A 24,686-nucleotide genomic window follows, 5' to 3' on the forward strand; every position below is an offset into this window, starting at 1 on the left:
CAAGGGAGGGGTTGTAATAAAGTCTGGTGCGGGACAGTCCTTTAAAACAATGTTCTGGCAATCCTTCGAATCCGGGGAAATGTTCTTGGCAATGTCTTTGAAGTCTGGCTTTGGTCCTTTGAAAAGTTTTACATGAGAGAGGTGGACCCACCCCTTCCTGCCTTCTAACTTGACGGCAGTTCGGGTGGTCAAGAGGACCTGACGTGGCTCCTTCCAACGTGGTTCCAGCGGACTTGATCTGTCAAAATTGCGGACCATCACCAAGGATCCTGGAACGATCTCGTGCGGTGCCACCTCTGTATTGTCTGGAAATGCGGCGGCAACCTGTGAACGACATGAGTTGAGGGCAGACATCAAGGAAGCTAGGTAATCTGTCAGCATATTACATGAAACATCGGTAATACTTCGGGGTCTAGGAGTACCCCACATGTTAGGGGGGCGGCCGAATACGACCTCATACGGGGACAGACCTGATCTGGAATGTGCGACCATACGCATGTAAAATAGAGCGACTGGCAAAGCTACTAACCAGTCCACACCCTTGTCTTTACAGACTTTTGCTATACGGATTTTCAGAGTCTGATTATGTCTTTCGACTAGTCCAGCTGCTTCTGGATGGCGTACACAATGGAACTTCCACTGGTACCCTAACAACAGGGAAACGTGTTTCATGAGTTCGGATGAGAATGGCTGACCGTTATCAGAATATACGACTCTAGGGAGTCCGTATCTAGGGAAGAATTCACGAACCAGCTGCTTGGCAGTGGTCGCGGCTGTGTAATCTGGGACTGGATATGCTTCTGTCCACCTGGACAAAGCGCATACAACTACAAGGACATACTTGAAACCTCGACATCGCTCCATCTGAATATAATCCATCTGGAGGACCTCAAAAGGGTGGTCAGGGGGCTGGAAACCACCTTGTTCCACCGGGACACTTTTACCTGGATTAAACTGGCAACATATCATACAGGTACGGACTTTCTGCTTGGCTGCAGCTCGTAAATGCTTGTTGAACCAAATGTTCTGGATACTGTCTAACATAGCTTTTTCTCCTAAATGTGCTGGACTATGTGCGGTATTGATAATAACTTGAACCATAGAATCGGGGAGAAACCATGTGGCTCTACCCTTCGTTAACCATCCTTGATCTGTCTGGACCCCTCCTTGTACAGACCATTTCTTGATTTCATCGGGAGTAGCATGTAACTGAATATCTATGACATCTTGTGTAGGGTCCTTAACTGTCATGCATGTAATCAGATCTGGAGTATGTGTCATGTTTACTGGAATGTCTGGTGTCTGTGCTGTAAGCTTGGCTGTGCGGTCTGCTAGATCATTACCTTGGGAAATAATGTCAGTAACTTTCGTATGTGCTTTGCACTTCATGATAGCAATAGATGTCGGTAAATGTATGGCATCTAACAGAGCTTGAATAAGGAGACCATGCTGAATCTTGGTTCCATGAGAAGTCATAAAACCTCTCTCCTGCCAGAGCACTCCGAAGTCGTGTACAACTCCGAATGCGTAACGTGAATCTGTGTAAACATTAACCTTCAGGTTCTTGGCGTGTATACAGGCTTGTGTCAGAGCAACTAGCTCTGCTGCTTGAGCGGACAGGGTATCAATACGGTGTGTTTCAATAACTTCAGTGTCAGTAGTCACTGCATATGCGGCGACTAGTTCTCCTGTACTAGTTCTCATACATGAACCATCCACATAAAGTGTCAGGTCAGGATCTGGTAACGGAATGTCTGTCAGGTCTTGTCTTGGCTTTGTCGTAACGTTAACTACTTCCACACAGTCATGTGTGTCTGGATTTGAATTAACTGATGGTAACAGTGTAGCAGGATTCAGGACATTGCAGCGTCTAATTTCTATGTGTGGCTGGAACAGTGTCAATTCATAACCTGTTAAACGTGCAATTGTCAAGTGCTGAGTTTGTGTTCGGTTTAAAAGAACTTCTACTGAATGTGGAACTTGTACTGTCAGGGAATGTCCTAAAACTATGGAATCACTTTGTCTGATAGCTAGTGCTGTGGCTGCAACTGACTTGAGGCACGCAGGCAACGCCTGGGCGACTGGATCTAATGTGCTTGAAAAATAAGCACAGGGCTTGTATTGACCTGCTTGATCTTGTGTAAGAACAGATAATGCTGTACCTTCGCGTTCTGTAACGAAAAGTGTAAAAGGCTTACTGTAGTTCGGTGTAGCTAGAACTGGAGCTTGGCATAGGGCTTTCTTTAACTCGTTGAAACTAAGTGTATGTTCAGATGTCCAAGGGAGGACAGTCGATACGGCTGCCTCCTGTGTCGTTAACTGTATCAGTGGCTTGGCTAGAAATGCATACTGGGGAATCCATTGTCTACAATAAGAAGTAAGGCCGATAAAAGCACGTACCTCCTTCTGGGTTCTGGGCTGGAGAAGATTCGCTATTAACTGGATACGGTCGGGTGTCAACCGCCTACCCCTCTTGGACAGCAAGTGTCCTAAGTATACCACTTGCTGGACACAGAATTGAAGCTTTGAAGGTGACACCTTGTGCCCCATCTCGGCTAGAAAATACAGAACTGTAAGTGATGCTCGCTCGCAAGCACGTTCAGAACGGGCTGTGATCAGTAGATCATCGACATACTGGAGCAGGGCAGTGTCAGTTGGCATGTGAATATTGTCTAGTTGTCTCTTGAGTGCTTGACTGTAAATACTAGGGCTTTCTGTGAAACCTTGAGGAGCGCGTGTAAACATATAGCTCCTTCCATTTAAACAAAATCCGAAAAGAAACTGGCTGTCTGGATGAATTGGAACACTAAAAAATGCATTCTTGAGGTCAATAACAGTGAAAAACATGGCTTCGGAATCAATGGCAGTTAACAGGGAAGAAATGTCTGGAACAACTGGATACTGAGGAATAATACATTTATTAAGCTCTCGTAAATCAATCACTAATCGATATACTGGGGGTGCATTTGGATCAGTACGTTTCATGACTGGAATGATCGGAGAATTGCATACATTGGAGTCAGTTTCTACAACTACTCCTTGAGCCATGAGCTCGTCAATAATTTTGGATAAGGCTGCTACAGCCTCAGGTGGCAATCTGTACTGTCTGATTCGGGGTAACACTACACCTGGTTTGAGAGTCACACGATAGGGTGTGATTTGCATGTAACCTACATCAGTTGGACCTTGCGCCCATAAATGCTGCGGAACATTAGACAATCTGGAATCAAAATCTCGTAATACATAGTGACCCTTAAAGTCACGTAGGAACAGACGTATTCCCTCTGGGGAACAGCAAATAACTGCACCTAACTCTTTCAGTGTCTTAATACCTAACAGATTTTCTGGACATGCCTTAGTAAGTAACAGATCAGTAGTACGGGACAATGGACCTACTTCTAGAGTAACTGGCTGAGATATTTCATTAACTATGGGTTTTCCTGAAAATCCAAGGGAAACATTTCTTGAGCCTGAGAGCGGAGCCCCTGGAACTTCGGCGTGACTAATTGTGGTCCTACTTGCCCCTGTATCGATCAGAAACTTTCTGTCTTTCCCTAATACTTGACTGTGTACATAGGGACCTTCTTGGTCTACAGGTATCTCGATGAGAGGCAAGCCTACCTCCCTCTCTAGGCTGTTTCATGAATATGACTGGTACTCTGGATACTCAGACTGTGCATACTGGTACATCTGCGATGTAACGTGCTGTGTTGCAGCAATAGGCTGCGGTACTGTAACTGTCTGTTGTGCATTCTGTGACTGAGGAATCTGTGAAACTTGTTCTTGTCTCGGCGGACGTGGTCTTTCTTTAGTCTTACCAGTAGCTATGTTGTGTTTCAGAACTGCACACTCGTTTATAAAATGACCTGGCTGTTTACAATAATTGCAGTTCCCTTTAACGGGAGCTGCAGGATGACTGGCTTGAATCGGACCCCTCTTCTGACTGTCTTGAGGAATAGATTGTGCAACTAGCACTTTCATTTTCGTGTCTTTCATACGTTTTCTTTCGTGTTCTTGCTCTTCTCTGATTCTATTCTGGTGATACTGAAGCATCTGGAGCATCTGGGACGGAGTATTTGCTTGCCAGGTGCTTTCGACTTTCAAAACTCGGTTTTTAATTTGTGGACTTGAATTCTCGACTAATTTGGTAACGAAAAGATGAGGGTATGACTCACTACTTGTCTTGAGACCACTATTAATACTGAAACATTTCTCAAATCTAGAATAAAAATCACTAATGTCTTCATCTTGTTTCTGTTTACAGGCTGAGATGGCATCCCAGTCTTCTTTTCTAGTTGTCAATAATCTGGGTAAAACTTGAATCAATAATTCTGGTAATTCTTTACATTTATCTCCAAGACCGGTACCTGGTACTCGTGCCTTGTCTTCAGCTTCTAGAGCTGTCCAATCGATCTTTTTCTCTCCCACCTCCCATTCTTTTTCCTTTAACTTTTCATACACCCCTGCGGGTAGCAGAACCTTTAACATTTTAATGACATCTGGGTACGTGTATTCTCCCATACGGAGCATGTCTTTTAATTCTCTATGGAACCCTGCTGGATCTTTGTCATGACAGGGAATTAGCTTTTTCATTTCGAGGAGTTCCATCTTTGAAATCGGAGTGTATACAAACACTCGTTGCATTTCGCCACCCGTCCCTTGGACTGGGTGGACTTCTCGTAACGGATTCTGTCTGTCTATGTAGAATGGTTTATTTTCTGGGGGTGAGACGTGAACAAAATGCGGGTTCAGGAACGTTCTATACTTGTGACGCTGTTCTAGAATAACACTAATTAAATCGGTACCTAGACCTCTCCATCTGTACTGGAGTAACTCGTTCAGGATATCGTGTAACGGGCCTGGATCAGAGTGTTGACCCTCATACTGAGTAATGAGGTGCTGGATCATATACATACCCACCAGTCGTTGCTCGGCTGGGGGCAGTTTCAGAAACATTTGTGCCACTATTTCGTCTGGAAAAGTGGTAGAATCAGTAATCCATCGGACTGCTGATCGGGCTAATTCTTGTTCATGCATGGTGCTTAACTCGCTATAACCGACTCGTGATTTCAGAATGTGATCGGTAGCTTGAAATACTTGTTCTAGAGAACAAGGCTCTCGTTCTGGTGCTGGATGATGAAAAATAGACTTGGGTTCTAGACGTAAATGGCGATCTGGAAATCTGGATTTCCCTACATACGCTATTCTGGCGGGATTCTCGTCTTCCTCTTCAGGATCAGAGATACTTTCTTTCTCACTTACTTGTGCTGCTTTACGCTGTTCGTGTAACCTTACTATTTCTTTACGAATTTTCTTGTACATACTTTCCATGGCACTAATGGTCTTGTGCTTACCCTCGGCTATATTATCACTCCACCTTGTCAGGATTCTCATTTCGGCGGGATCTTTAGACGGGTAATCTTGTTCTCTTATTAGACAATTGATCAGGAACTTTAATATCATGAGCTGAATCTCGGCTTTCCTTTGAGACATGATCTCGCCAATACTTTCTGGATCATCCCCTGTACGGATGAAACGATATATTCTGTCTAGATCTTCTTTCATATTTGGTAAGGTGACTAGATACTCGGTCACCCTTCTTACGCGTACGGAATATAAAACCATATTATATTCGCCTGGAACTGGATCATAAACACATTCGGCAAGGGCTTGTCTGATTTCTGTAACAGACTTATTACTTTTAGGAGTACGCTGTGATGCTTGAGCATGTAATTCGAGTGCTGATAAACGTTTGTGTGGCGGCGGGGTTTGAGGAGGACCTCCTCCTGCGGCCCCTAGACTAGAATCGTCGACTGACATTCTTCGTGCTTGCAGGGTCGGTAATTGTAACGTGGGCTGAACTTGTATGGCAGGCTGACCCGGGGATACCGTAACAGGTACTCCGGTGTCTGGAGGAACGGGAAGTGCCTGATTTACAGGGACTAGCGGAGCGCGAACAGGATTTGCATATTCTGGAACTGTGTCGTCCAAATAGGACGAAATAAAAATATCAGCTGCGGTCGGTTTGTGACGTAGCTTGGTCGGAACTAATGGTGGCGGGAAATTACTGGGTGCCTCTGGGGTCGCTTTTGGCGAGCCTTCGGCAAGGAGAGGATACATACCCCTAATAAGGGCATGCCTCTGTCTGTCTGACTGTTCGGTTTTGACTTGTTCACCTATCTCGATTAATTCTCTTTCTTGGGCTCGTTCTTGGGATTCTCTACTTAACTCTGACTTTCTGACTTCCTTTTCCGTTCTTCTATGCGCTTCCTTACGCCATAACTCGATGGCATCTTTCTGTGACTGTCTGGCTTTCTTTTTCCATAATGCTTCTTCTACTCGCATGATACATTCGGCATCCCATGTACCCGATACGGGCCATCTATACTTTTCTTCTAACTGTTTGGTATACTCTACCCATAAATCTAGATACAATATGGCGCTTATGCCATGTTTCTGATACATAAAGTGACCTGGACTGTCCCTAGGCGGAACAGGAACTGCTGCTTCCAGCAGACCCTTTCTAGTTTTTAACTGACGTAACTTGGAAAAGAGCGGCATTCTAAACTTGAATCGGAACACAATACAATACACGAAAAACAATAACAATTGGGGAAACAATTCAGGCATACCACGACATTGGAAATACATTAAACAACATTATAAATAACAGTTCGAACAGAATACTACCTGAAAATACTGAAAACAGAACAGAATTCTCGAGAACGGAACAGACTAGAGTTACTGGATGCACTGCTGAAACAGTACGGAACATACCGGTCCCATAAAGGAACACATCAAGACCCGTATCCACCTGGGTGAACACTTCGTTTGTGAGCTTGGGTACCACCAACCCACGGACCAGAGTCAATTTAGACTGACCCTGTCTAGACACTACCCCAGCAATGGTACTCACCGGGCAGCACGGAACGGAAGGCCTCGGACGGGACTGGACTACGACGACGAACTTCGGACTTCGGACTTCAGTTACGGGTGGACCTCCGGATACCTCGGACCTTGGACTCTCGGCTTGGGCTCTGGTCGGGACTCGCCGCGTTCCTCCACCGTCTCGTTCGGATGCTGGACCGCCTCCTCCGTCTCCTCCGTGGGCCTGAGGGATACTTGAAGCAGAAATGTCTGCCAGGTGCACGGTATGGTTCCGTCACGACTGCAGAGGGTCAGGGGGTCGGCGTGGCTTCACCGACGCGTGGGGAAAGGGCAAGTCCCTATTCGGGCGCCATTATGTGGTAAATAAATAAATAATACCCTATTTTTGGATGAATGAATGAATAACAGATAGCTCAATAAATAAGAGTCAAGATTCGAGGTAGTAGGAGTTTCTGCAGGTTTATTACAGCATAAGGACAGGATCAGGACAACCTGCATAGGAACAGGATGACAGGGGAAAAGAGGCCCGGCAGCTGCCGGGGCTTGGTCTGGGATGAGCGCGCTAACATTCAATAACAAGACATTCATTTATATACATAACGCAAACACATAGCATTACATTGCAGTAGGCGTAACAGTGGGTGGAGTAGAAGGCGTGACGTGTAACAGTCGCGAGAGATAACAGTAATAAGTGGTGTAACTGGGAGTTTACTTAGACATGTGAAGTAAAACGTAACAGAATATGTCATGAATGGGCGGACACATAGGAGGGGGCTACCTAAGGAGCCGGGACCTCTAACCTAATGGTGCGCGAAAACTGGCAATGACGTGTTACTAGGAGAAGCTGGGGGCTACGAACTCTGTGCTAGGAGCAGAGACTAGAGTCTGGAGGGTCGGAGCGACATGTACCTAAACCCTATCTGGTATCTAATGTTTAGGGAACATGTTGATATAAACTAGAAGTCATGAGGGGAGAGGCTAACTTGATTCTAAGACTGGACCATGCATTATTCTACATGTAGTGCGTGATGAAGAATACTAAATGACCATTAAATACAGTATTTCTCTAACGTGGAGACGAGTAGGCTAGACAATGACGGAAACTATTGATGCAGTTCAGTAACTTAGGAATGCAAAGGAGGAGGACTGAACTGATAGCTGGAACTATAACATACTTTTGGCAGACTTAGAGGCAGAGCCGGGGTGCACCGGGCACTGCAAGGCGGGAAGTAAGTGAAAGGTCGAGGATACAGGTGGGGGCTGTATCGCTCCTCAGCGAGGCTTTCAGGAGACAGGAGCTGAATCCAGGGTCCGGGCCCTTTTGAGGCCTAGAAACGGGGACTTTATAATGGAATAACGTGCACACTGAGAAACGTGGCAACATTATTTTACATAGGCCTGATATTCGTAGTATTCACGAGGACTGGAAATTAACATATTAGAGGTGGACACAACTGTAATTGCGTCATTAATCAGAAATGGGGAATAACATATGCATATTGGTCATGCATACATAACATATGATGGATGGGGCGTAGGGACACAGAACATGGCAAAATTTACTTTTCCACACCTTGCCTCTCACTGCAGCTGAAGCATTTCAGCTCTATGAATTAACCCCCTTCTGGGAGAGTTACCTCTTCCCAGAAAGGAGACAAAGTTTCCAAAGAAGTTTTAAGGCATGGGCAAAGTGGGCTCTGGCCCAGGGCCCCAGCCTTTCAAAGGGGGTGGGAGTAGGTGGGTGAAAGAGCCAGCTCTGTTCTACATAGTCTTGCCCTCATGACCTTTTTTAAACACAATGTTGTAAATGGCATTTTTCTATCATTCATTTTTTATTGTGTAAGAGTCTATTACAGACATTTTGCAGACAAAATGTGTTTAGGCATCATGCAACATCCATTTAAAAAGTTTATTTGAGCTCAATAAAGGACCTCACATATGAGAAATGGGAGGGTGTGACAGATTATTTGCAGTAATATTAGTGAACTGCTGCTGTGTTACATACTGAAAACACACATCACTATCCCTGAATATTAGATGTACACACATTTAGTATTTGACCAAAGAAGGCATGAAAGAGCTGAGACTGGATCATAAAATCAAAGCTGGTCCGAACAGGGGCCCCTGGTCACTGCCATAATAGCAATAGTTTAACACATTTGAAACCCTACGCTGCCGTCAATAACATGCTGAGTTACTTCAAGTGTCTGGTAATGCACCCTGCATTCAGACCACTCACTTCTCATTCTCGCCCTTCACTTTCACCCTCACACTGAACCCGACGCACTCACACCATTCACCCACTTACCCTCCACTCACAGTGATCACTCTGCACTCACAGCGATCACAATGCGCTCACACTGATCACCATGTACTCACACCAATCACCCGCTCACCTTGCAATCACACTGATCACCATGCACTCACACCATTCACCCACTTACTCTCCACTCACAGTGATCACTCTGCACTAACAATGGACTTGTGCTGTTCACCCTGTACCTCACCCTGCAGTCACATGAGCACACTACTCACCATGCCCTCATTTGACACTTAACTCACCTGTCCCCCTCACTGCTCAATCTGCAATCTCACTCCAATAAGCCCACACTAACCATACATTCATTCGTCCCACTCTGCATTAACATGCGCACGCAAATTCATATGGTCACCTCACTCACCCCTGTACAAAGTATGGGCATGTCGTGCCCCATTTTGGTTTTCGTCCTAAATTACAAAAGGAGACATCTAAATGCACTGCAATCCAGACTTTCAGGGGCCCCTTCATAGAGACAGTTCTGTTTTTGCCCTGATGGACTGGAATAATGCCTAAACAGATTCTTGCAAATATCGTTTTGTTTAATTTATTTTAATGGAATTGATGTGAGAGAGTCTATTACTATTTGCAGAGAAATGTGTTTGTTTCATGCAACAACCATAAAAAAGTTAACCATAAAAAAGTTAGATCCAAGCGGGTCCTCCCATATGGGAAATTGGAGGATATCACAGATATTATTCACTGTAAAATTAGTGGGCTGCTGCTTTGTTACAACAGTGAAAACACATCACTATCTCTGAATATTAGATGCTAACGCTTTTAGAATTTCGACTACAGTGCCTGTGCATCGTTAGTAGCCTGGCTAAATAGGGTACGACAGAGCTGAAAGTAAATCATTTAAACTCAAAGCGGTACTGAACAGGGGCCCCCAAATTAGTTTTGGCCCAGGGCACCCAGTATCCCTAATATATCCCTGCCATCACAAAGTCTGTCAGACAACATTACTCCGAAGTAAACTAGACAACATCATTAATTTATTATTAGTTCTTTTTTTTTTAAACATAAGCCTGACGTGTCCCAAACCTCCACTGCTTCAGGCAAGCAACTTATCGTACCACTAAGGAATTCTCAAATAGGTGTTTGTTCAGCGCCTTCTCTGAGGGCTTTCAACTATCTTCGGATCCATGACTGGTTGGTGGGCAATTATCTCATTATAATGCTGCCTAAAACGTTTGTTAATGATTTCTAGAGAAGATTTGTTTTTCGTGTACCAGCTCTGAGCTAGGGAGTGCTCAAAACATCTGACAGCACTGTCTTGGCTGACAACCCTTACAGTCCCTGTCTTGGCTGAAAATGTCTGCAGAATATCCAGCTTTGGGAGAAACTGCTATCTCTCTCTTGCCTTTCAGCTCGTCCTATTTATGTGAGATTGGGTTCTTAGCACTTGGAGTATTAAAGACTGAATATCGTTCAAGACTGGATGTGGAGCACAACCTGAGGATGATAGTAGCGAAAATCGATCCACAGATTGACCGTCTCTGAAAAACAGGCACACCAGTCACATTTATGTTGGTGGTGTTATTATCAATCCATGTCATGTGTAAAATAAAGCATCCTAGTAAAAACAATTTGCACACATTTTGTCTTGGAAATTGGTGTTTTGAGCTGTGTAATAAGCCTCTGTCATTTCACCACACCCACTCACAAACCTGCAGTTTGCTAAACACTCTTATTGTATTGAGCATTATTTGCTGAACATTCCCAGAATGTGCGCGTGGCTGTAGATTCCAGAAATTTCTGTCATGTGGTGGGGGGACCAACATCAAAAAAAATTCAGCTGGGGGGGCTCAACCTACAAAAGTTTGAAGACATCTGGCATATGGCCATGTCTGAACTGGGGTAGCATGGTGAGCAAAATAACAATGGATCAAATCCAGAACTGCGATTGGGGGTGAATGTTTTGCCAATGTGCAACATTCCGTCCATCACCCTATGTGTTTTGCTGTTCGCACTATGTAGGAAGGGTATGCCCAGACGTGGATCCCGTGCTCATTACGCCAGGGAAGACATGGCTTGGCAGTTCAGGCTGGACTGTTCCCATGAGGCACAGGATCAAGACTGATTTGCATATGGCCATGTCTGAACTGGGGTGGCGTGGTGAGCAAACTAACGATGGATTTAACCCAGATCTGTGACTGGGGGTGAATGTTTTGCCAATGTGCAACATTCCGTCCATCACCTTGTGTCTTTTGCTGTATTGTAAATATGGCGCAGACATGGTGGCGCAAGAGTTTCTCAGGGTGGCGCAGGGAAAGTGACGCATCTCTACAGATGCGTCACTTTCTTGTAAATCTGCCCCTAACTTTTTAAGTATTTACCGAACTATTCCAGCATGAGTGCTGTTCACAAATAAACAGCGAGGTCTGTCTTGAGGTATTACACTCATGGCAGCTATGTAACACCATGCCCGCTAGGGTCAAATAGTAATTTTCTACGTATTTCTTTTTCCAAAATTAGCTCCATACCTTTAGGGATTCTATGGTTGCTTGTCGGTACACCTTTCCCCTTGGCTCACGCTTTTCTTGGTCAGGGTCACTCTTCGGTTTTCGAATTACGAATTTATCCATCGTTAAAATCAAGGCTTCCCTTGCTATATTTGTAAAGCGTCAGAACCGATGCTGAACATTCACGCTTGGCTCAATAAAATAGCACGGCCAGATTTCGCCGACTAAAGAAGCCAATCAAATAATACAGTTGCACTACCGTAAACTCCTAAGGCAATCCGTTCACCAAACACGTGTTACCTTTTTTCAGTCCTTGAATATGACTGGGGGCTATAGTTGGTCAATAATTTAAACTACCCTAATCAATAAAAATGTACTATTCCGATTCTCTGAACATGCATAGGAAGTTTCTTGAAAATAACGATTAAATATTGCATACATTATCAAGACTAACTGCGCGCAAAAAAATTGCTCAATAAAATGTTTTAAACATGAAAATGTATTGAAGCACTACTTCTTAAATTCACATTTGCAATGTTTTCACCTTCACAACTTTTCTGTTATATACCTTGTTTCTATAAGATATCAAATGCGCACTCAAACATGGTCGCCTCATTCACGCATACTTGAGTTCTCTTTGAGCGCTAGTGCCGTCTTCTATGTCTACGCGGAAGTCTATACCATCAACACAGTAACAACAAACACAGAGACGGATAAGATGGCTGCTGTACGTGTCCCTCTAGCACTCCTCCTTTATCTAGGCAGTTGTTTGACGATTAATGCAGACTCGCCCTCTCCCTCGGATGACTTCAACTCCGTGTTGGGTGACTCTTTCTCCTGCCACGGTACCTGCCAGCTGACCTACCCACTACACACTTCTCCCCAGGTGAGTTTAACACTATTAATCTACTCCTAAGGTGCCTAATGATGACCACCCCGCCCCCCAAACCTTAACTAGATGTGTAGTTCTCAAACCCACCCCCTCCCTTGGCTAGACACTAGGGTACCGCCCCAACCCAATTTGAGGCAGTCCGCAAACATTGTGCAGACTAAACAGCTGGTATAAATATTGATTTTGAGCTTGAGCGTTTGGCATTAGTGTGCTCGATAATTCAGAAGAGCGCAACAGAATGCGTGTACCAAGTCACTCGTTTGGAAACATTTAACTGTGTTCATAGAGCCTTAGGTGTGTCTCTGAGCTTGCGCTCGTCTAGAAACTAACACGCTCCTTGGAATGACTCTACCCTCCCAAAGTTTCAAACGCTTTCCACAGACTGGAGTGGGGACGTCAGCGTTCCGAATATTCCGCAACCTCTAAAAAACGGTTGATCTACATAGAATGTAATCGGATCGCCTGCCGCAAATGCCCTCTGAGGCTAAGACCCAGCCCTATGACTCACAAAGGGCTAACAATAAAAAAAACTAGGCAAGGGGCAGACATATATCCAGATAATTACTCTGTATCCTTATGTCTGACATCTTTGCCTTGTGGACTTGTGCAAGTCGAAAAATGCTGTAGTAAATCTAAAGACTACAGAGAATACCTGAACCCTTCACTTTTGGTTCACATTGTCTATAGGGTCAAATAAAAGAGAAAATTGACACCTGGAACATAAATGGTGTAGAAGTGTTAACAGCTGTATCTAAGCCCAAGAAGGTGTAAGCACCATCTGTTTTCTTTTTGTTTATATAATATTTATCTGGCCTATACAACCTACTTACAAAACAAGTACTGTTTACTTTGAAAGAATAGACCTGGCGGAACAAGGGGTTGGTTTATTATTGACTGAGCCATACAGTATCTCGTTTCTAGTCTGATCGAGCCTCTTCGAGCATGCCATGACATCAATTTCACTACATCTGTATAGTCAAATGAACAAAAGGAAAAACTTGGTAGTCCCATTGGATTGTCCCAGTACTTGTGGTCCTGGGACTCCAGTTGTAAATAAGTGCCCAAACAGGATACTGGATAATAACTTAAGCTTAAATCAGGTGAACGCAGAGCGTCGGCCCCATGGTTCACTCCCCAGCTAAGGGAGCAGCGGCAGGGTTGTAAAAGGGCTGAGAGAGCTTGGAGACGGGCTTATGATCCGACTGAGAAATTGAAATTTCGAGCGATAACTAAAGCCTACCACCAGTCGATCTGGAATGAGAAAAAGGCTTATTTCGAGCGTCAAATTGATGAGGCTGAAAATGGCTGTAAAGAAATTTTTTAAGTTGTCCTGGATTTCACTTCTCCAGCCATCTGTACTCCATCTCATACTCATTCTGAAGTATGGATAAAACAGCTTGCAACTTTTTTCGTTAGTAAAATCACAACCATTCAAGCCTCTCTTTTCCACTCCAGCTCTCAGTCGGCTGTGGGTCCCCCATACCCCCCTTCATTTAGGGAGGGTCTAGACCCTTCTCTTTCACAATTCCCACATCTGTGCCTTGACACTTCTCTCGAGCTTCTGTCAAGTCTGAAATCAGGCTCTCCACTTGATCCGTGCCCGGCTAAATATCTGGGGAAGGTGGCACCTGCCTTAAATGCTTTGCTGAACCCCCTTCTGAATTCTTCACTGTCAACTGGAGTGGTCCCGCAGGCATGTAAACATGCTTTGATCCTGCCATTGATCAAGAAGCCTACCTTGGACCCCCTCATTCATGCCAACTATAGGCCTATTTCCCTTCTCCCTGCCCTGGCGAAAGTGGCCGAGAGATTTGCACATCGGACGATTTCCAATTTCATCGAAGGAAACGATCTGTTGCATGATACGCAATCTGGGTTCCGTGCAAATTTTAGCACGGAGTCGGCTCTTCTCGAGGTCACGGATGCCATCAGGGAAGTACTCGACTCTGGGGGAAGAGCCATGTTGGTAATGCTAGATTTGTCGGCGGCTTTCGACACCGTTCCTCACGATCGCCTCCTTATGAGACTCTGGGAGAGCGGCATCCGGGGAACGGTGTGGAATTGGCTTAAATCTTTTCTGGCCGACCCCCGGCAAACGATCTGGGCGCCCCCTTTCTCCGCTGATATGGCTCCACTAGAGGTAGGTGTTCCGCAAGGTTCCATTCTTAGCCCCTTGCTATTTAACATCTTTATGGCCCCTCTGGCGGCAGTCGCGGAGTCTTTTGGCGCCCAGATCGTATCTTACGCCGATGACACCCAGCTCCTATTCACTTGTGATAGGGGCAGGTCATTCGACGGCGTACAGATCAGGGATTGCCTTGGTGCGGTCTTTGAGTGGTTCAGGTGTAATGGATTAAAGTGCAATTCCGATAAGTCGGAGCTGCTCTTTTTTGGATGCACCTGTGAACCAGATTGGAAAGCTTGGTGGCCACAAGACTTGTTTCCTCCTGACAACGTGTCTCTCAAGGCTAAAAACTTGGGAGTGATTGTGGACAGTGAACTGTCCTTTGGGCCACATATTTCGTGCCTTTCAGGTAAATGCTTCGGCATTTTACGGATGCTGAGGAAGTTTCTTCCTCTAGTGTCTTTCCAGCGCAGGAAGATTATTGTTCAGGCCTTGATCGGATCTCGACTGGACTATGCAAACGCTCTTTTTTTGGGTCTACCAAAATATCTTCTGACCCGTTTGCAAATAGTCCAGAACTCGGCAGCCCGTGCTATTTACGGGCTCCCGAGAAGAGCAGGTGCCACGGTCCTACTGAACACCTTACACTGGCTACCGATCGCTAAAATAATTCTTTTTAAGTGCCTGACTTTTGCCTTCAAAGCTCTACAAGGCTCTGGCCCCAAGTACATAAGGAAACGCCTCTCCCGATATGTACCCAGTAGGCCTTTGAGATCATCCTGTTTATCCAAAATGACAGTTCCGGCTATCAGGCGTGCAAGGATGGGAGGTCGATCTTTCCGCTACTTAGCCCCGAAGGAGTGGAATGAACTACCACTTTCTCTCAGACAGGCTCCCAGTCTCCTTGCTTTTAGAAAAGAGCCTAAAACGTGGCTTTTTACTAAATAAACTTGTTCCTCTCTCTTTTGTCTGCTTTTTAGTTGTTATGTTGCTGTCTTATTTGCTGATACTCTTCGACAAAGCGCCGGGATGCTCCTCGGAGTAGCCGAGCGCTATAGAAGAAATAAATTAACATAACATAACATAACTTCTAGACCCAAATACTAGAAGCTCTCAGAAATATAAAAATATATTTGTAATTTCTTTCCTGTTGGAAATTTGTCCTTTCTGCAAGTTTACCCTGAATTTGTGGCCTTTTTGTTAAACCCTATTTATGCTGGATATATAACTCTGTACACTTTACCCCTGCTAACCAGAGGTAAAGTGCTTGTGCTCCTGCTTTCAACATAATAACATTGGTATACACCTCACTGGTGTATTTAATTTGTACCATATGCTTGGGACATATACTCAAGCCATGCAAATTAAATGCTACCAGTGGACTGCAGCACATGTTGTGCCATCCCCTGCATTGGCCCTGTTAAGTGTGTCTCCAGGCCTACCAATGTAGCCTAGCTGTGCAGTTTTAAAACTGCAAATTCACCCAGTCAAAATAACCCCTTTTGACAGTCGTAAACCTTCCTTTTAAACAATAAAAAGTCACCCCTAAATAGTCCTCATTGCCCATAAGGCCGGTATTTAAAAGTAGGGCATATACAAGTTTAATGTTTAGCATGTCCCTGCAGTGAAAAGACCTTAAAAGATATTTTTACTGTAGCAGGGTTGGCTGTTCCACTGGAAAGTATTTGGGTACAATAAATGTCATCTACAGCTAGGAACCAGCTATACATTTCATGTTTTGTCTATTTGAAAAATGTATTACAAGCCCAATTCACAGTTGAAGGCAGGTTTGTAAAATATTTTGGAAAGATTACTTTTAGAAAGGTCCCTTTGCCTGATGGAAGTCCCTGGAAGCTAAATCTGCGTTTTGGTCTCTCACTTTTGCCAACCAATAATTAGCATTTGAATAGGCGTGAATGAAGTTTGACCTTGCTTCCAGGAGCAAGTAATAGACTGACCTATATGGGCAAAGATGACCCATCTGAACATAACTTAATATGCAGGGTGGGTTTATTATATCCCTTTTAACAATAAAGTGTCCCCTCCTGCTTGACAGGTCTGCTGTAGGGTTTGACACTTAGGGGCACACTTCAGAGGCCTCCTCTGTCACTGGGAATTGTTAGCTGACACTTAGACATGGTCCTAGCTCCCAACGCCACCAGACAGGCCACAATCATAGTGGGCATTTTTTTGACAGTGTGTCAAGGCCTGTTTGACAGGTCGGCTGAGTTTACATATACTATTTGGGCAACACTTCAAAGGAGGGAAGCAGGATGCCAAAACAGTTTGTGTATATCTACTGTCTGGTTGCTAAAAACTCAGCTTTCGTTCTACCAGACGTTTGTCTTTGAGTCAGGTCCTTAACAACGATATCTAATTTGGTTTCAGTATTAGATGTGGGAGGACATTGGGATTACCATGGTACACGCCCCACCATCCCACCCCAACCCTCCGAGCCCAAGTTTAGTGTTGCCGAAGACTTCAGCCATCTTGGAAATGCCCAAAGTGGATAGGGTTAGCCCGTTAACCTTTACACCATTGGTTAGGTCTTACCAGGAATCATCTCCACCACCATCCCATGCTAGGCATAAATGTTGCATTGCCAAGCACCCTCTTGGAACACTTTATGGACCCGAGGAAGACCAGAAGAGGACTGCAACTGCTGTCTGCAACCTGAGAAGAGGCCTGGAGGACAGGACCTGCTCTTTTTCTTGTACCCAGCACAAAGAAGTGGACTCCAAGGGTCATAAGCATGACCTCATGTTCAGTGGCAACTGGATCATGACTGGACTCTGCCTGCCATCCCACGAGTCTCAAAGTAACCCCTACGAGGTCATGGGGGGCTTTAGAAGTGTATTCCTGTGTTGAATTGGGGCTTACAGGACTAAAGTCAGAAGGTGAAATCTTTTGCCCAGGATGGGCCAGATAGGTCTATCGTACCTGCCCTCCATCGTGGTACGTGTCAAATTCCGTCTAGATCCGTTTCTAATTGTCTGTTGACTATCATTGGCACTTGGTTTCTTGGCGCTATGGCTACTTAAAAGTTGAACAAATCACATCTCTACTTCCTGTTATTGGATTTTTGTCATTTTATTGTTTTGCATTTCAACCTTTACTGTTTTTGTACTGCATAAATACTTCATGAATTGCCTTTAAGTTAAGGCTATCTGCTCTCAACAGGGGTGAGCTTAGGTTTTTTTAGGGCTTGTAGTGGTTCACCCTCACAAGGATTGTGATTATTACTTGAAGTGGGTACTTGCCACTCTCGACTAATTACCCAGTTTCTTAAACATCCCATAGGTTCTTTCACAGGGATGCACGCATGATGAATAACATGGACTTTGACTACAGCACCATTAGTATACAACATTCATTCATTCCATTAGTACAGTGTGCTAAACTGGATTGTGTCCTCAATGCAGCCATTTGGGGCAATCAATAGTATTCACCCATCCAATTCCAGGACCCAAAGAAAAGGTCTTGCAATTTTGTAGTTTTATGACAAGACGTATCACTTCAGGCTTGCTTCCAGCTGCATAAAATCTTCTTGTTCAATTGCTATTCTAACAATTTTAAAGGAGCTCCAGAACGCACATAAGGAAGCCAATGTGGTTGGCTTTTGTGTAGGCCTGTTCAGACAACCAACACAGATGCATAGATTTAAACATGCTCCCCATTGCACAGGATTATGCAGTGATTTATTGTTCTCTCTCAAAGCATTTCAGCTTGTGCCCAGATTAATTTATGAGATACTTTGTAGATTGTTACTGGAGAATCTCCATTTGACCATTCTAAATAAGTTATGAATTCTCATCTCCATGAGCTTAGCTGCCTTGGTGATACTGATCACGTTGCCCGAAGAGCTATATGGTGATATCTATAAAATTGTTCCATAAGATCACAAATAAAGTTATATACATTTCTGGACAGTTTGTTTCAGTGGAGCCGTATTGTGACATAAGTTTATTCTGTCCTGACGATGACCTTTTACAAATAGTCCAGTTGAAGGCTAACACGTCAACAGATTTGGCTACATTATCTTGTGACTGGTAATAATTGCTCCTCTGTGCAGTGTGTTCTGCGTAATTGCTGTAGAAGGACTCTGTGTGTGTGTGTGTGTGTGTGTGTGTGTGTGTGTGTGTGTGTGTATATAAAAATCTCCTTCATGACACATTTTATGTAACTGTCTATATTGAGTTTTGCCTGTTTTAGTGTGTGTTTGGGCTTCATGCTCTACGTTTGAAATCAAAAGCATACATTTTTGTAATAAATGTTTATACTTAAAATGATTAGACTTTTCCTCCACTTTATTTACTTTTCTAGTTTTTTTCTGTATATCTAAACTGTTATACTGATTATGTGTAATGTTTCTTGGATGAATGAGGTTCTTTTGAAAGCATAGTATTGTATTATAATTATGTACACATTTACATCGGTGAAATGCTCGCACACCTTTCCTGCTTAACTTCTGGCAGGCAGCAGTGGTCCACTTTATAGTTTCAAATTACATAATCTTTATTGAGGGAGAGGGGGTCTTCTTATGATATATTGTGACTAGAGTGCCCAATTAGAAGTTTGGTAACTACAATATACTTTTTCTTTTGATTCTTCAGGCAGAAGAGTTGTATGCATGTCAAAGAGGCTGTCGTTTGTTTTCTATATGCCAGTTTGTGGCCGATGGAAACAACTTGAATCAAACCAAGCTTGAATGTGAATCCGGTAAGGTCATTTTCATGAGCTCAAAATGTAAGATTACTAGTCTACTTTTTGTTTATTTTATTGCACATAATTATGGCTTCCAGTTTTCCTCTTTTACAGTTTTCTACAAAGGCATACTTATAGTGTACCCTCTATTTCCCTTTTCCCCTTATTTTGTGTGTGTGTGTTTATGTGTGTATATATGTATAATATCATTTGTTTTTTTAAATATGGATAAAAAGTCATTTATTTTTCATTTTTAAGAACTGTAAATGCAGTCAGTTTTGACAGCTGGGCCAACACCTATGCAGCATAGGAGATTGCGAAGTTTATAAAAAGAGAAGATTTCCTTCTGTAGCTTAAACAGCCGCAAAAGTACATGGGCTTCTCCTACATGACTTCTGTTTTTATATGAGTGTATTGATGCTTCTTACGTACCATTACAACATCATGCATTCATGAATTGGTGAATAATTATTGATTGAATTAAAGTGGAAATGTGCTAGTGGAAAATATATGCATTTTTAAAAATTATTATTTACATAAATTCTTTTTCTTTGCTATGTAACGTTGTAGTTGGGTATGATGAAAAAATGTTTTTGTTTAAAAAAAAAAATATAATAATTTAGAAATTCACTGGAAAAAAAACAAGAGTTAAAGTAACATTATATTTAGGTGAATTTGTCAGTGACCTCATTAACATTTTGAGCTAAAAAAAACACAGAACAGGGCTAACTATAACTTGCACCCTCTCCAAGCAATGCTTTTGACCTCACATATTACATCACTCGTGACCTGCTCTATGACAACATTTATGACATCACTGATGACATCTCAGAGGGTGCCTGCCATATATGGTGAAAAGTATGTCCTTTGCCACAAGTGCCTGTGGAGGCTCTCATTCACCCATGCACATATATCCAATTCATAACACATATGTTTATACATCCTCAAAGAACGTGCTCTCACTGACACGCAAGTCAGTCCTGTCATATTGTGCCCATAGTCAAAGTATTTTGTTCAAACATACAACCTTTTTTTAAATGGGGGAAAAAAATTAAAGTGCAGAAAAAATTGTGCAAAAATGTTCATAACTTTACATTTCTCTCACCGACGTCTTTCCTCATCCCAGATGGCATAGTATAAGTCTTGAAAAGGGTATAGAAGGAGGACGCACTGCGTTGTTATTGGTAATGTAAGAGTTTGTAAGGTGCCCCGGAGTATCTCCCCCCGACTAAGGGAGTGGAAAATGCTGAAGGTAGCACTGCTCGATATGAGAAGTGTCCTCCGGGCTCCTCAAAAGTCCTTGTATAAAGGTTTCACCAATATAAGCGATAGATTCAAGTGATTTTATCCATATGTGCTTTTATTGTTGCTGTTTCATCTTGTTGTATTCACAAGGAATTCTTTAATTCAGAAGAATCTCTCAGTTTTACAAAGTGCACTCAAATAAATCCCAATGCATTTCGGCATTGTATAAATGCCTTCTTCCAGGGGATAAATGTCTGTCAATAAAGAAGAACGAGGTATGTATAAGGAAACGAACTTAATATAAAAATCATCACAGTGCAAGGCTGAAAAAATAAGTGCTCGGGAAAGGGTATAGAGAAAGTGGAAAAAAATTACTCTAAAGAACGTGTGCCGACTACCTGGTGAATTAAATCCATGCCGTAGTGCAAGGGCAGTGATAGGATATTGACCCCAAAGTTGAATTGAACGCGTAAAAACGCGTGTGCAGCATGCGTAATAAATGTGCACCAAAAGGTGAGGTGAAATACCGTCAGCGTGTTTTAGATACCAGAAAGTAAAAACGGCGGGTGCAAGTTTACAAAAGGCTTACCATGACGTGCTGTTAAGAGTTAGAAAGATTCCACGTTCGGGTGCCGGGTTTGAAGCGTATGGTTAATTCCCGGAAGCGGATAAAGGCTGTTGAATGCTAAGTTACGTAAGACGCTGGTGTTAGTGCGGTGGATAAACAGAAACAAAGGACTCATCACGACGAGCTGTGATACAAGTATGGAAAAAGTGCCGGCATGTTGAAAATGGGACTAATAACAATAATATGCCCAGGCAATACACAAAAGTAATCATTGGAATCACATGAAATATATGGCTATATGTAAACCTGATAAAATAATAAGGTGGGGAAAAAAATATACCCGTAATAATAAACGTGGTTAAATGGAGATAAAACTGTGAAACATATATGACAATGTGTATGAAAAAAATAAATGAACCATAAATAAGATGTATCATACAGGGCTAACCAATGTTCGCACTCAGGAAAATCCCAAAAATGGGGTTATAGGTAACCAGTATATTCGATACGGTCATTAAGTCCATGTGGTTTCATGGTGGACAGTGTGAAAATCCAATAATTTTCACGTCTCAGGAGTTCGTTGTGATTGTCTTTGCCTGGTTCTTTGATGATGGTTTCCAATGCGCAAAAACGCAATTGGCTGATGCCATGGCCTGCTTCAAGAAAATGTTGCGCTATGGTGGATTTGATTTGTTTGGTTCTTATGTTAGACTTATGCTCCGTTAGTCTTGTTTTAAGCTTTCTCTCGGTCTGTCCAACATACATTTTGCCGCACGGGCACTTCAATCCGTATATAACGTTGGATGTATCACAAGTGGCTGTAGCTCTTATTTTGATTTGGTGCCCTTTCATGGGATGATTGATTGTTGTGCCTTTTATGACACTGCTACAGTGGCTGCAGTTCCAACATGGATTGGTTCCTTTGAAAGATTGGTTCGTGTCTTTAGGATGTTTGATGAGTTCTCCCAAGTTTTTAGCTCGGGAATAAGCAAAAATAGGTTCATTTTCAAAAATTTTGTTGAAGTCGGGTTCAATTCTCAAAATATTCCAGTGTCTTTTGATGATTTGTTTGATTTTACGACTTGCTGTGGAATATTTGGAATCCATAGTAATGACTTCTGTTTTGGGTGCTGTAATGGAATTCAAAAGATTGTCTCTGGATTTGGTTGCACATCGTTGTTTTGCCTGCTCAAGGATCTGGTCCGGGTACCCTCGGGTTTTGAAACGTGATGTTATGTTGTTCGCTTCTTCAATGAATTTATTGGGATTGGAAGTTATTCTTTTGGCTTGAATGAGTGGACTGTAAGGTAAATGGTTTTTGAGTGGTAGAGGGTGAAAGCTTGAATAGTGTACCGTGTTGTTCCTGTCGGTTTTTTTTCTGAACAAACTTGTTTCAAATCCTGTGATGGTCTTAGTAATCTTGACATCCAAATAAGTTATGGAGTGTGATTGAACTTCATGAGTGAATTGTAACCGTGGATCAATAGTTGAGTTGGGTTAGCTCGTTAAGCAAAATGTCTTCTGGACCCTGCCATATTAAACAAGCATTAGAAATGCAATCGGGCTCGGATTTATTTGAGTTTGAGCTAATGGCATTGTAAATGCCAATGTCTTTTTGCCATGTGTTATGGAGTGTGTGCATGTGGTGTGTAGTGGAAGTATGTTGGTTGAATTGTAATTTTACCAATGGTGGCATGCTCTGCTTGATATGAATATGTTTAAAAGTAAAGTGTACCATACTGCGATTGCTTGGTGGAAAAGTGCACTGCCGGCTGGAGGTGTGTGTGCCTGGTGGAAGGGTGCACTGACGGCTGGTGGGTGTGTGCTTGGTAAAAGCGTGCACAGATGGATGATGGTTGTTGGTGTTTGTGCATGGTGAAAGCATTCATTGACGGCTGGGGGTGTGTTGTTGTGTGTGTTGTTTTCTGTGTGCTGGTGAGTGTGTGGTGGTGAGTCTGTGGGGGTGAGCCTGTGGGGGTGAGCCTGGGGAGTGAGTGTGGTGGTGAGTGTGTTGTGTTGAGTGGTGACAAGTGTGTGGTGTTGAGAGACTGAGGTGTGTGCGTTATGTGTGTGTGGTGTATGTGTGTGTGGTGTTTTCTGCACACTCACACACTGCCCCTACACATTCACACACTGCTCACCCGCACACTCCCAATGTCACCCTGCATAGTCACACACTGTTTACCCTGCACACTCATTCTGCACACTCACACAATGTGCACCCTGACACACTCTCTGCAGTCACTCTGCACTCACTGTCACTCTGCACTCACTGTCACTCTGCACTCACTGTCACTCTGCACTCACTGTCACTCTGCTGTCACTCTGCACTAACTGTCACTCTGCACTCACTGTCACTCTGCTGTCACTCTGCACTCACTGTCACTCTGCTGTCACTCTGCACTCACTGTCACTCTGCACTCACTGTCACTCTGCACTCACTGTCACTCTGCACTCACTCTACAGTCGCTCTGCACTCACTGTCACTCTGCACTCACTGTCACTCTGCACTCACTGTCACTCTGCACTCACTGTCACTCTGCACTCACTGTCACTCTGCACTCACTGTCACTCTGCACTCACTGCCACTCTGCACTCACTGCCACTCTGCACTCACTGCCACTCTGCACTCACTGCCACTCTGCACTCACTGTCACTCTGCACTCACTGTCACTCTGCACTCACTGTCACTCTGCACTCACTGTCACTCTGCACTCACTGTCACTCTGCACTCACTGTCACTCTGCACTCACTGTCACTCTGCACTCACTGTCACTCTGCACTCACTGTCACTCTGCACTCACTGTCACTCTGCACTCACTGTCACTCTGCACTCACTGTCACTCTGCACTCACTCTGCACTCTGCACTCACTCTGCACTCACTCTGCACTCACTGTCACTCTGCACTCACTGTCACTCTGCACTCACTGTCACTCTGCACTCACTGTCACTCTGCACTCACTGTCACTCTGCACTCACTGTCACTCTGCACTCACTGTCACTCTGCACTCACTGTCACTCTGCACTCACTGTCACTCTGCACTCACTGTCACTCTGCACTCACTGTCACTCTGCACTCACTCTGCACTCTGCACTCACTCTGCACTCTGCACTCACTCTGCACTCTGCACTCACTCTGCACTCTGCACTCACTCTGCACTCTGCACTCACTCTGCACTCTGCACTCACTCTGCACTCTGCACTCACTCTGCACTCTACTGTCACTCTGCACTCACTGTCACTCTGCACTCACTGTCACTCTGCACTCACTGTCACTCTGCACTCACTGTCACTCTGCACTCACTCTGCACTCACTGTCACCCTGCACTCTCAAACTGCACTCTCAATCTGCACTCTCAATCTGCACTCTCAATCTGCACTCTCAATCTGCACTCTCAATCTGCACTCTGTTAGAAAGGCGACCCGGGGGAGGCAGAAGATGTCTGACTGACCACCCCTAGGTCCGCCCCTCCGTCGAGAA

The 24,686-nt window shown here is 43.8% G+C and overlaps 2 protein-coding genes across 2 annotated transcripts in view; one reads left to right on the top strand and one right to left on the bottom strand.

Annotated features, from left to right (window-relative positions):
• The window catches only part of TCEANC2 (transcription elongation factor A N-terminal and central domain containing 2), a 118,165-nt gene extending 106,228 nt beyond the window's left edge, over positions 1-11,937 (bottom strand). Inside the window, exon 1 of the mRNA XM_078673449.1 lies at positions 11,692-11,937. Within this exon, the coding sequence (XP_078529575.1) occupies positions 11,692-11,793 (102 nt within the window). The 5' untranslated portion in view covers positions 11,794-11,937. The remainder of the gene's footprint in view (positions 1-11,691) is intronic.
• A 399-nt stretch (positions 11,938-12,336) lies between these two features.
• Positions 12,337-24,686, top strand: part of TMEM59 (transmembrane protein 59) — a 186,836-nt gene continuing 174,486 nt past the window's right edge. The window contains exons 1-2 of the mRNA XM_078670389.1: positions 12,337-12,556; positions 19,301-19,406. Coding sequence (XP_078526515.1) covers positions 12,389-12,556; positions 19,301-19,406 — 274 coding nt within the window. The 5' untranslated portion in view covers positions 12,337-12,388. The remainder of the gene's footprint in view (positions 12,557-19,300; positions 19,407-24,686) is intronic.

Source organism: Lissotriton helveticus, chromosome 1_2 (genome assembly GCF_964261635.1).
Source record: "Lissotriton helveticus chromosome 1_2, aLisHel1.1, whole genome shotgun sequence".
NCBI classification, from domain to species: domain Eukaryota; kingdom Metazoa; phylum Chordata; class Amphibia; order Caudata; family Salamandridae; genus Lissotriton; species Lissotriton helveticus.